Source organism: Somniosus microcephalus, chromosome 12, assembly GCF_052327205.1.
Source record: "Somniosus microcephalus isolate GS21.2 chromosome 12, FLI_Smic_1.0, whole genome shotgun sequence".
Taxonomy (NCBI): Eukaryota; Metazoa; Chordata; class Chondrichthyes; order Squaliformes; family Somniosidae; genus Somniosus; species Somniosus microcephalus.
Window position 1 is genome coordinate 174,611,371 of NC_140998.1, and position 13,804 is coordinate 174,625,174.

The window sequence follows — 13,804 nt, forward strand, 5'->3', positions numbered from 1 at the left end:
AGGCCGAGATTTAAGGCTACAATGAGTAGGGTTTGGATGCAAAGCAAGATCGACCCTCCCTTTAAGAAATGACCGGCACCATTGTGTCTGTGTTCCATTGCTGACTGACATCACATGAGCTTCACCAGCGCTCTGAGGTAGCACCTCGCTCCTCGGCGTTAGCGCCTTAAGAGAGGTGTGTAGCGCTCAAATCACCTCCAGGGGCGATAGAGGTCAAGTTTGCAGTCGGAGGCGATAATTAGCGCCGGGCGCTAATCTTTGCGCACGGCCGATAACTGTACCCCAAACGGGGTGATACCGAATTTGTCCCTCCTTATATCCAAGAATATTTAAACCCCAATCCTGCTCTTTTTTGAGCGAGGTCTCAGTTATCGCCATGACGTAGGGACGGAAGTTCCTATCAAAAAGACTGAGTTCGACTCAAGTAATTAAATTTATGAACTTTAATGAAAACAAACTAGTTTAAACTGAAAACTGTTAGAACACATCAATAACAGGTCTACTCTCCTTGAGGGCTCCACGAGGACTGATCCTCTGGTCAGGAGACTGACGTCATGACATCATCACATTCTTCCCGCCATTGGGGCATCACGTGACTAACGGCATGACGTCATCACGTTGAAACCGTGCTGTAAAGGTAACTATGCATTGTACAGTCAAACAGTGTAATTAAAAGTACAGGCACAGACAGTAACTACATTGCTGTTAAAGGAATTATGTACAACCGCTCCGAGTCCTTTGGTGGCTCCGCCACATGCGCCCCCCAAGAATTGTCTTTAACAGAAAAGGTGAGGCGAGGAGGAGGAGGCCTGATGAGCCTGTCCGACCGACTTCGATAACCTGGTAGAGGAAGTTGACGACCGGTGGATGAGTTGGCAGTCAGTGGCGGCTGAGCAGGCGCAGCGAGCGTAGTCGAGTTGTCAGGCGGCTTTGGTTGATCAGGTGCGGCGGCAACGGGCGGTCGGCCACGTTTGGGTGGTTGAGCGACTATGACAGGGTGGTCCAGGTCCAGGTGAGCCGGCTTCAAGCGGTCCACCGAGATGTGATCCGGTTTCTCTCCGACGTCGACCAAAAAGGATTTGTCTCCCGGTTCGATGACGTGGAAAGGACCAGTGTAAGGGGGCTTGAGCAGATCCCGGTGAGTGTTGTGTCGGATGAAGACATACTCTGCATTCTTCAGTCCCGGTGGCACGTAGGAGGTCTGCAAACCATGATCGGACGTTGGTATCGGAGCAAAGCATCTGGCCGCTTCTTGGTGGCGAACGAGTTGCCGGGAGGCAGACCATGGCTCTGTGGGAGAAGGGAGGAAATCTCCTGGTACACAGAGCGGCTGGCCATAGACGAGTTCAGCCGAAGACGATTGTAGATCATCTTTGGGCGCCGTACGGATACCCAACAGGACCCATGGGAGTCTGTCCACCCATCCTGCGCCTTGAAGACTGGCCTGAAGAGACTCTTTAAGCGACCTGTGAAATCGCTCGAAAAGGCCGTTTGCCTGCGGATGATAGGCGGTGGTGCGATGAAGTTTGGTATCGAGCCCGAGCCACAGCGTTCCAAAGATCCGAGGAAAATTGTGGCCCGCAGTCAGAGGAGATGTCCGCCGGTACCCCGAAACGGGCGACCCAACAGGAGATGAAAGCTCTAGCGACGTCTTCCGACTTGGTGGAAACCAAAGGAATTGCCTCTGGCCACCTAGTGGTGCGGTCCACTATGGTGAGATGATGAGTATAACCCTGAGAAGGCGGAAGCGGCCCCACGAGGTCCACGTGCACGTGGTCGAAATGACGCTCCGGAACAGTGAACACAGCCACTGGAGCCTTGACAGGACGCTGGACTTTGGCCTTCTGGCATACGACGCAGGTATTAGTCCAGTCACGGACATCGACGTGCATAACTTTCCAGACGAACTTGGCTGACATAAGCCATTGCGAAGCCTTCATCCCTGGGTGCGGCAACCCGTGTCTATGGCATCAAAAACCTTCCGGCGCCATGCGACTGGCACTATGGGATGAGGAACTCCCATGGAAACGTCGCAAAGGAGCGTGGCACCTGCGGCCTGGAAGACGACGTCGGTCGCTTGGAAGCTAGAGGGAACGGTTCGATATGATTGGACCTCCGAATCCGAAACCTGATCTGCCACCATGAGGGCGTAGTCGATTCCCAGGTGCACCGCGTGGACCGTCGCACGGGAGAGGCAATCTGCCACCAGGTTGTCCTTACCAGACACATGTTGAATGTCCATGGTAAATTCGGAAATGAACGTCAAGTGACGCTGTTGACGAGCGGACCACGGTTCGGTGGTCTTGGCCATTGCGAACGTAAGGGGTTTGTGGTCGACAAAAGCCATGAAGGGACGCCCCTCCAATAAAAACTGGAAATGGCGAATGGCGAGGAAAAGGGCCAGTAGTTCCCTATCGAAGGTGCTGTACTTTTTTTCATTTGCTCGCAATTGACGGCTGAAAAACGCCAGCGGTTACCACATGCCGTTGACCCGCTGTTCTTGCACCGCACTGCACCGATGGCGTAGTCTGACGTATCAGTGGTAAGGGCGATAGTAGCACCTGGAAGTGGGTGTGCCAGCATGGTTGCGTTGGCCAAAGTGTTCTTGGTGTCGCCGAATGCCTGGATCATTTCAGCTGTCCAGCTGATTGGGTCTTTACCGGACTTGCCCTTGAGGGCCCCGAACAAGGGTTGCATGAGTTGAGCCGCCTTGGGGACGAAACGGTGGTAGAAGTTGACCATCCCCAGGAACTCCTGCAAGGCCTTGACTGTCGACAGCCGCGGGAAAGAAGTAACCGCCTCAACCTTCGTTGCCAAAGGGACGGCACGGTCCAATGTTATGCGATGTCCCAGGAAGTCGATTTGTTGCAGGCCGAACTGGCACTTGGCCAGGTTGATGATTAAACCGTGTTGGCTGAGGCGCGTAGAGGGAACGCAAGTGGGAGATGTGCTCCTCCTTGCTGGCACTGGCGAGGAGTATGTCGTCAAGGTAGACGAAAAGGAAACGCAGGTCTCGAAGAACGGAGTCCATTAAACGCTGGAACACCTGTGCTGCGTTCTTTAAGCCAAACGGCATCCGCAGGAACTCAAAGAGGCCAAAAGGGGTGATGACTGCAGTTTTCAGGACGTCTTGTGGGTGCACTGGAACCTGGTGATATCCACGGATGAGGTCGACTTTAGAGAAGATAGAATTTCCCGCCAAGTGGGCCGAGAAGTCCTGGATATGCGGGATCGGGTACCGATCCGGAGTGGTGGCGTCATTGAGGCGTCGGTAGTCACCGCATGGCCGCCAGCCGCCGCCTGGTTTTGGCACGATGTGGAGAGGCGAAGACCAGGGACTCTTCGATCGCCTAATGCTGCCGAGCCGCTCCACTGTGGCGAACTCCACCTTCGCAGCTGCAAGCTTGCCGGGTTCGAGCCTTCTAGCCCGCGCATAAACCGGGGAGCCAGTAGTGGTGATGTGATGTTCAACACCATGTTTCGTCGCCGAAGAGGAGAAGGTGGGCCTTGTCAGCTCCGGAAACTCCCCGAGGAGCCGCATGAAGTCATCTGGAGGAGGGAAAGCACAGGCAATGGAGCGCGCCACGGAGGTACCGTGGAAGCACGGAATCGAGTGGAAGGTGGCCGCGTTGATCAGCCGGCGGTGCCGGACATCGACTAGTAGGCTGTTGGCACACAGAAAACCTGCCCCTAGGATAGGCTGCGAGACTGTAGCCGTGACGAAATCCCAAAAGAAGCGCTGACCACCTAAACAGACTTCGACCCGCCGCTTTCGGAACGTTCGAATAGCTGCGCCATTAGCCGCAACGAGGGAAAAACCGAGGTTCCCAGTCTGCGTGTCGAGCTTCGACGCAGGTAGAATGCTTCACTGCGCCCCGGTGTCACAAAGGAAACGGCGGCCCGAGAGGGAATCGGTGATATAGGAGTTTCCCCGTAGAACTGACGACCATCGCCACCACGGAACGCCCATTAGACTTGGTCATCCATCGCCAGGGACGCCGCCTGCGCCTTCTTGGGTTTTTTTGGGGCGAAAAACTGCAGGGGGAACGGCAGCATCGTGCTTTCGCGCCAAAACGGGTGTGGTAGGAGCACCAGCCCGCTGTAGGAGAAGCCGGGACCACGTCTGTGGGGGGTGGGCGCCTCGTGGCCACGCAGCACTGCTGGGTAACTGTGAAAATCTTATCGGCTTCGGCCGCAAGCTTGGCGCAGTCAGTAATGTCGGAGCTGGCTAGGGCAGCCTGAACCTGTTCAGGCAGTTGATAGAGGAAAAGCTCCCGGAAGATGAAACATTCCGGTTCAGCACCCAAGAGCGTGAGCATTTGGCTCATGAGCTCGGACGGTTTGGAGTCCCCGAGGCCAGGCATCGTGAGGAGCCGGCGAGCACGCTCCGACTTTGATAACCCGAAAACCTGGAGCAACCGCGCCTTAATTGCATCATACTTGCTGTCAGTAGGAGGACTACCGATGAGGCTGATGATCCGTGATGCAGTTGCACTGTCGAGGGCGGAGACCACGTAATAATAACAGGTCTGATCCACGATGATGTTCCGAATGGCGAACTGGGCTTCAGCCTGGATGAACCAGGCGTCTGGTTGTTGCTCCCAGAACTGTGTCAGTTTCAGCGTGACGGCGTTCGTGTCCATGTCGAATCTTCCACGAAAATCGTTCGGAGAAGTCGGGGTCACCAATGTAGGAACGGAGGTTCCTTTCAAAAGGACTGAGTTCGACTCAGGTAATTAAATTAATGAACTTTAATGAAAACAAACGAGTTTAAACTGAAAACTGTTAGAACACATCAATAACAGGTCTACTCTCCTTGAGGGCTCCACGAGGACTGATCCTCTGGTCAGGAGACTGACGTCATCACGTTCTTCCCGCCATTGGGGCTTCACGTGACTAACGGCATGATGTCATCACGTTGAAACCGTGCTGTAAAAGTAACTATGCATTGTACAGTCAAACAGTGTAATTAAAAGGTACAGGCACAGACAGTAACTACATTGCTGTTAAAGGAATTATGTACAACCGCTCTGAGTCCTTTGGTGGCTCCACCACAATGACATCATATTCCCATGTGTCTGTTTGCGCCTGCAGCTCACCAATCTTATTTACCACACGTTGTGTGTTTACACACATACACTACTAGGTGTATTCTATAGGCCAACTAGTGAGAAAGATATAGGAGACAAAATTTGCAAGGAAATTGCAGAGAGGTGCAAGAACTATAGAGCTGTAATAATGGGGGACTTCAACTATCCTAATATAGACTGGGATAGTAATAGTGTAAAGGGCAGAGAGGGGGAAGAATTTCTGGAGTTCCACTGCATTCAGTGGAAGTGACCATCAGGCGCTGTGTATAACGGGCGACCGATTCGATACTGCCCGCTTTGCACCACTGCCTCAGGGGAATTTCTAGGCCATAGTTCCACAGGTGGCACCTTCACCCAATTGAGCCACCAGGAATACCAGCATTATTTTTATTTTTTATTTTTTTTATAAAAAGAATATGGCAAGAGAATTTTGAAACAAGTGTAGTTCTGCCCCTTCTTTTGTGGGACACATTCCAGATTCTCTGGGTAGAACCAACCCGTGCATGCAGTACACAAGCCAGGAATTTCACTTAATCCTCAAAAGTTCTATTGAAAAATATAGTTTCATTAAAAAAAACTCTCCAACAATCAAGAAGCAATTCTGCACCAAAAACCCAAAATTATAAAACTGTTTACTTAATTCCTAGCATTTCAATTAAGCCTCTATTATACACAATGCTCAAGAAAAGATAGCTTGTTTAAAATTTCTATCAAATTATTTTGCAGAGGCTAAGAACTTACTAAAAACATTTTTACAAATATTATTTTAAGAACTGAAAAGCTGAATTCCAAACTACTTTTATTTACTGCTCACATTTCTGCTTACCCGTCCTCTGGGCTTGTTTTTACGCTTTGGGACATCATCTTCTAAGTCTTCTTCCTCCAAATCATCCATATTATCCTCATTGTCCAAAACCCTCTGTGGTCAATAGAAAATGCAATTATTAGGACCACCCAGAATCCCACAGCAAAATTTCAGTCATTTTATGGAACAATACTGGCGATTTCCAACATGCTTCACTGTAGTGTCAGCCATGTCACAGAGAGGCACTTTGTTTTTAACGAGAACATCAGGTGAAGGTCAAGGCCTATCGTGCAGGTTACAGGTGAAGGGTCAAGGCCTATCGTGCAGGACACAGGTGAAGGGTCAAGGCCTATCGTGCAGGACACAGGTGAAGGGTCAAGGCCTATCGTGCAGGACACAGGTGAAGGGTCAAGGCCTATCGTGCAGGACACAGGTGAAGGGTCAAGGCCTATCGTGCAGGACACAGGTGAAGGGTCAGGCCTATCGTGCAGGACACAGGTGAAGGGTCAAGGCCTATCGTGCAGGACACCGGTGAAGGGCCAAGGCCTATCGTGCAGGACACAGGTGAAGGGTCAAGGCCTATCGTGCAGGACACAGGTGAAGGGTCAGGCCTATCGTGCAGGTTACAGGTGAAGGGTCAAGGCCTATCATGCAGGACACAGGTGAAGGGTCAAGGCCTATCGTGCAGGACACAGGTGAAGGGTCAAGGCCTATCGTGCAGGTTACAGGTGAAGGGTCAAGGCCTATCGTGCAGGTTGCAGGTGAAGGGTCAAGGCCAGTACCTCTGATTTCTTCCTTCACTTCTCAGCATCCTAGGATGCATCCCATCCGGTCCTGGTGACATCTACTTTAAGTACAGACAGCCTTTCTAGTACCTACTCTATCAATTTTTATCCCATCCAGTATCTCCTCAGCCTCCTCTTTCACTATGTCTATGGCAGCATCTTCTTCATTGGTGAAGACAGATGCAAAGTACCCATTTAGTACCTCAGCCATGCCCTCTGCCTCCATGCACAGGTCTCCATTTTGGCCCCTAATCGGCCCATCCCCTCCTCTTACAACCAGTTTACTATTTATATGCCTATAGAAGACTTTTGAATTACCTTTTATATCAGCTGCCAGTCTATTCTCATACCCTCTCTTTGCCCCTCTTATTTTCTTTTTCACTTCCCCTCTGAACTTTCTATCTTTAGCCTGATTCTCAGATGTATTCTTGACCTGACATCTGTTATCGGCGCTCTTTTTCTGCTTCATCTTATTCTCTATCTCTTTCGCCATCCAGGGAGCTCTGACTTTAGTTGCCTTACCTTTTCTCCCTAGTGGGAATGTACCTCGACTGTATCGGAACTATCTCCTCTTTAAAGGCAGCCCATTGTTCCATGGCAGTTTTGCCTGCCAATCTTTGATCCCAATTTACCTGGGCCAGATCTGTTCTCATCCCACTGAAATCACCTGTATCCTGCACAATAGGCTTTGACCCTTCACCTGTGTCCTGCACAATAGGCCTCGACCCTTCACCTGTATCCTGCACAATAGGCCTCGACCCTTCACCTGTGTCCTGCAGGATACAGCCCTGAGCAGGAGACATGTTTTTGTCTACAAAGTAAAGGGGATTGGGAAAAACACAAATGTTTGTTCTCTTTCTTTCTTCCCCTCCTCCTCCTCCTTTCCCCATCAATGGGGCCCCTGGTTACACAGAGCTTATTAACATGTGCACACCTAAAGAGATACACCTTGGTGCATTTGTTTTTTTACGCCTTTCATCATCAACAAAGTCTTAATTGGAAACTAATTAATGCAAAGCACCGTTTGTTGTATTCTAATTTATACAAGTCTCCTTGGTCTGATCCTGCAGAAAAAAACCTCATGGAAAGAGATCTCATTAATGTCCAAGATATCAAACGGTTTCCCGACTGAAACGGAACCAACAGCTTCTGTAGAAGCTGCAGTAAATAAATAGCACTCAGAAAAATAAGCACTGCAGAGGTGCATGGACATCCAGGGTACCAGATGTAGCAAGCGGAACATCTGGAATTTGGTAATGACATACAGAAGGATCAGCTGGAAATCACAGCTCGGATATTTTGCAGAACACCTGCTGCACTCTCACTTTTCCAAATGGACCTTAACGAATTCTTGTAACTATCAACTTCTACAGGTCACGGTTTACACAGCATTCCAGGCGGGAGTTCCAAAGGCATCGAGCAGCAACCCACAAAGGGGGGGGGGGGGGGGGGGGTGGCAGGGAGTTTGTTTACTGAAACAAAAGGAACCCAAGAGTGAGCATCATTTATTTTCACTGCACCTCTGGGATCTGCAATTCCTTCTCCAGGTTTATTATTCTGGTAAACAGTAAGGAACTGTCGACTGAAGCTGCACAACAGTCAGAGAGAATGGTGTGTGGCCAACATACAGTTAAAAAAAATAACAGCTGTGTTGTCAAAGGATGGAATCAAACTGTCCACCTCTGGATACTAGTGTACGGCCATCTGTGATCCATTTGACCTGGGGGGTGGGGGGATTAAGAATGAGAATGTACATACAATAGGAGACAAAAGTGCTGAAAAGCGTCATCCAAAGTGAACATAATCTTGGAAGATAATGAACCAATGCAAGTCCAACCCTGGACGCAATTAAAATCATTTGACGAAGGTTATTTAAAAAAATAAAGATTGAATCCAGTGTTCAAAAAGTAGAACATGAGAAATCTGCTGGTCAATGCCATAGCCCATTAGAGAAATGGAATAGACTAAGGCACTGCGATTCAGTTCCTCAAGTGATCACTGTATGAAATAGAGAACAGGCCTGAATTTGTGGTCGGAGGCTTCCCGTGGGCGAAAGCCTCCAACGACAAATAATCTACGCAACTATCTGATGGTCCTGGATCCATGGAGACTCGCGCTCCTGGGCCTCTACGTAGACATGCACACAGGGCACAGGCGGTTCATAGAATCAGAGAAAGTAACAACACGGAAGGAGGCCATTTCGGCCCATTGTGTCCGTGCCGGCCAACAAAGAGCTACCCAGCTTAATCCCACTTCCCAGCTCTTGGTCCGTAGCCCTGCAGGTTACAGTATCCCAAGTGCACATCCAAGTACTTTTTAAATGTGGTTAGGGTGCCTGTCTCTACCATCCTTTCAGGCAGTGAGTTCCAGACCCCACAACCTTGTGGGTGAAGAAATTTCCCCTCAAATCCCCTCTAAACCTTCCCCCAATTACTTTAAATCTGTGCCCCATGGTTTTTGACCCCTCTGCGAAGGGAAATAGGTCCTTTCTATCCACTTTATCTATGCCCCTCATAATTTTATACACCTCAATAAGGTCTCCCCTCAGCCTCCTCTGTTCCAAGGAAAACAGACCCAGCCTATCCAGTCTTTCCTCATAGCTGAGATTCTCTACTCCCAGCAACATCCTTGTAAATCTCCTCTGTACCCTCTCGAGTGCAATCACATCTTTCCTGTAATGTGGTGACCAGAACTGCACGCAATACTCTAGCTGAGGCCCAACTCGTGTTTTATACAGGTGAAGCATAACCCCCCTACTCTTGTATTCTATGCCACAGCTAATAAAGGCAAGCATTCCGTATGCCTTAACCACCTTATCTACTTGGCCTGCTACCTTCAGGGATCTGTGGACATGCACTCAAAGGTCCCTTTGTTCCTCTACACTATTCAGTGTCCTACCAATTAATGTGTATTCCCTTGTTAGCCCTCCCCAAGCATTACCTCACACTTCTCCGGATTGAATTCCATTTGCCACTGTTCTGCCCACCTGACCAATTTATTGATATCTTCCTGCAGTCTACAGCTTCCTTCTTCAGTATCAACCACACAGCCGATTTTAGTATCATCTGCAAACTTCATAATCATACCCCCTATATTCAATATAGGCCATTGATACATACCACAAAAAGCAAGGGACCCAGTACTGAGCCCTGTGGAACCCCACTGGAAACAGCCTTCCAGTCACAAAAACACCGATTAACAATTACCCTCTGCTTCCCGTCTCCAAGCCAGTTTTGAATCCAACTTGAAACTTTGCCCTGAATCCCATGGGTTTTTAACTTTTAACAGTCTGCCATGTGGAACCTTATCAAAAGCCTTGCTAAAGTCAATATACACTACATCAAACACACTGCCCTCATTTACCCGCCTTGTTACCTCCTCAAAAAATTCAATCAAGTTTGTCAGACACGACCTTCCCTTAACAAATCCGTGCTGACTATCCTTGATTAATCCGTGTCTTTCTAAATGAAGATTTATCCTGTCCTTCAGAATTCTTTCCAATAATTTTCCCACCACTGAGGTTAGGCTGACTGGCCTGTAATTACTTGGTCTATCCTTTTCTCCCTTTTTAAACAAGGGTACCACACTGGCAGTCCTCCAGTCCTCCGGCACCACACCTGAAGCCAGAGAAGATTGAAAAATGATGTTCAGGGCCTCTGCTATTTCCTCTTTTGCTTCGCTTAACAGCCTGGGATACATTCCTGAAAGAGATACAATGACTAACCTGAATTTCACTGAGGGTTTCGTCTTCTTTGGATTCATTTCTTTTCTCCAGGGCCTCCCCACGTAGCAAAGCTTCCAACGTGGTCCCTTCAGCTGACACACCATCCTTCTTTAAGGAGATCTCTCCTTCTGCATAAAGAGGGGAAATATACACATTACAACAATAAAACCCGATTGGAGAGGTTCAAACATGGAGTTCCGGGAAAAATGGGTACTGATTTGGGAGGTGACAGCACATTCAAGGACTTGAGAGGAAAGGGAGACTGGAGATGGGGTGGGAGTTTGCAAGGAGGGTCAAGGGTGGGTTTTTTGAGGAAGGGGGTAATGACGGCAGGTTTGAAGGAGAGAGAACCGTTAACAATATCAGCAAACATGGGAGCCAGGAAGAGAAGATGGATGGTCGGCAATTTTCCCCGTTTAGCTGCGTAACCGCAGTGATCAGCAGTTCCTGCACAGCTGGCTCCATGGCGTTCCAATGGCAGAAACCGCACAGGTGCGGTAATTTGGTTGGGCTGTGCAGTCCCTTAAAGGGGCCACGCACCCAAAAAAAATTATGGGTAACATTGGTGGTCAGCAATTTAGTGAGAATAGGATCGAGGGAACAGGGGGTGGGTCTCGTGGACAAGATGAGCTCGGAGACGGTATGAGGGGAGATAGGAGAGAAACTAGAGAGCTCGATGAGCACCACCAACGACTTGTCAATGCAAAATAATAGATGAAACCTGACTGGTGTTGATTTTGTAATTTGACTGATTACACAGTATTCACAGCACAGAAACAGGCCATTGGCCCAACTGTTCCATGTCGGTGTTTATGCTCCACACGAGCCTCCTCCCACCCTTCTTCATCTCACCCCATCAACATCTCCTTCTATTCCTTTCGCCCTCACGTGGTTATCTAATTTTACTTCTTCTTCGGCAGTCCCTCGGAACCGAGGATGACTAATTTTACCCTGTTTGCCTCAACCACTCCCTGTGGTAGCAAGTTCCACATTCTCACCACTCTCTGGGTAAAGAAGTTTCTCCTGAATTCCCAATTGGATTTATTAGTGACTATCTTATATTAATGGCCCCTAGTTCTGGTCTCCCCCACAAGTGGAAACATCTCTACGTCTACCCTATCAAACCCCTTCATAATCTTAAAGACCTCGATCAGATCACCCCTCGGTATTCTCTTTTCTGGAGAAAAGAGCCCCAGCCTGTTCAATCTTTCCTGATGAGTATAACCTCTCAGTTCTGGGATCATCCTAGTAAAACTTTTTTGCACATTTTCCAGTGCCTCTATATCCTTTTTATAATATGGAGACCAGAACTGTTCACAGTGCTCCAAGTGTGGTCTAACCAAGGTTCCATACAAGTTTAATATAACTTCTCTACTTTTCAATTCTGTCCCTCTAGAACTGAACCCCAGTGCTTGATTTGCTTTTTTATGGCCTTATTAACCTGTGTCGCTACGTTTAGTGATTTGTGTATCTGCACCCCCAGATCCCATTGCCCCTCTACCCCATTTAGACTCTGATTTTCCCAGCAGTATGTGGCCCTCCTTATTCCTCCTACCAAAATGTACCAGCTCACACTTAGCTATACTGAAATTAATGTCAATTACATGCCCAGTTTATTAATGTCTTCCTGTATTTTGTAGGAGTCCTTCTCTGTATTAACTACACCCCCAATTTGGTGTCGTCTGCACATTTTGAAATTGTATTTCCGATTCTAGAGTCCAAATCGTTTCTATAAATAGTGAACAGCAGTGATCCCAGCACCGATCCCTGTGGAACAGCACTTCCCACCTTTTGCCAGTCTGAGAAACTACCTTTAACCCCTACTCTCTGCTTTCTGTTCTGTAGTTAAGAGTGAAGAAAGATAACGCAAGCAATGGAGGGGGTGACAGCTCACATGGGCTTGAATAGCCTAAAGATTATAGTAGGAGAGAAGACCTGAAGTGAGGGAGTATGTAGCTGCACAGTTTGAGGTAAAAGCTGAGCATTGTGGGGTGCTGGGAGAGAACAAGTGAGGGTGCAAGGAGAAGGAAGAGCAGGTGGGAAGCATTACACCAGAGCTTTACAGGAACAAGGAAACAAAGTTTAAGGGAGCATCGCCATAGCAATAAAGATAAAGCTTGCAACGGGGAGACGGAGGAAGGAGATTCTGCCAAAGCATTTTTTTAAATATAGATGCTACAGGTAACTTCTTAAATTTAAAGCATGTTACAGTATTTGGTTCTGAAAATGTTGAAGATTGCAAAGAAAGTGCAGCCCTAAATCCAAGTAATGTGCTCGGGTTGTTCATTGCAAACCCATATGCAGATTAGTGATACAGAAAGGGTTCACAAATATAGAAATGCAAGTTCTTCCTTTCTTAAAAATGCAATGAATGCGAAATAGCAATCATTTCCTCATTCAATAAAATCCATAATCAGTCCTTATTCTACAACGTCCTCATATCATTTGGCATGATGTCATATGTGCTTTTAAATATTTATGATTAAATATACGACTTTTCTCAGCAAATTGTAATATTAAAATGTTTGTGAGGGAAATGTGAAAATCCTGGTGTCTATTTCAGAGCTGTATTTGGATGAGCAAGACTGCATCTATTTGGATGCTCTCTCCCGCCACCCCCAACTCCTCCTTTCCCTGGGGTCACAATGTTCGAATAACCCAGCTGGAACACAGCAATCTGTCAGCTGCTCACACAACCCATTTTGTCAGAAGACAAAACAAATCTGTCGAGCACAATAAAAAAAATTGATTAAATTAAAACAGCAAAAACAAACCAGCTAATAAAATAACAGTGATGGAAACTAACTAAATAGTCAGCAGCAATATTTGATCATTATTCAGTTAATAGTAAACATGAATTCCCCCACAGAAGCAGCATGGTCTGTTGACGTTGCAGGCTGGAATACAAACACATCCAGTGACAAAGTGACCTTCAGAATAGAATATTGGATACGAGTGGGCAGTCGCCAGACACAGGCCCACCTCCTTCTCCAGCAAGATACAAACCCGAACTAGCTCCAGCAGCGGACTCCATCCACAGCCCGTTGTTAGTCTGCCTCTTGCTCTACAGCATTGTCATATTTGACCTTTACAGAATGATACAGCACAGGAGGCCACTCGGCCCAGCGTGTCTGTGCCGGCTCTTTGAAAGAGCTCTCCAATTAGTCCCACTCCCCTGCCCTTTCCCCATAGCCCTGCAATTTTTTTCCTCTGGCATTACATAAAGCTCTTCACCCCATTTAATTATAGCGCAGCAATTTACTCCCTTTTCAAAGCCATAAATTATTAAAATCTGTAAAACTAAACAAATTAGTTTTTGAGAGAAGGTAAAAATGCTACATGCACAAGGGTTTGGGAGCAGGGGGGAACCTTATGCTCCAACTCAAGAGTTACCACAAAA

The 13,804-nt window shown here is 47.9% G+C and overlaps 2 protein-coding genes across 8 annotated transcripts in view; both read right to left on the minus strand.

Annotated features, from left to right (window-relative positions):
- Nucleotides 1-13,804, minus strand: part of lipeb (lipase, hormone-sensitive b) — a 576,644-nt gene that overhangs the window by 48,265 nt on the left and 514,575 nt on the right. The window lies entirely within an intron of this gene.
- Nucleotides 1-13,804, minus strand: part of LOC147109737 (zinc finger protein DPF3-like) — a 103,851-nt gene that overhangs the window by 18,347 nt on the left and 71,700 nt on the right. For 3 of the 5 annotated variants that reach the window (XM_086003865.1, XM_086003867.1, XM_086003863.1), the window contains 2 exons: nt 10,405-10,532; nt 5,905-6,009 (listed from right to left, as the gene is read on the minus strand). In XM_086003865.1, coding sequence (XP_085859991.1) covers nt 5,905-6,009; nt 10,405-10,532 — 233 coding nt within the window. The remainder of the gene's footprint in view (nt 1-5,904; nt 6,010-10,404; nt 10,533-13,804) is intronic. The other 2 variants (XM_086003866.1, XM_086003864.1) reach the window with 1 other exon arrangement.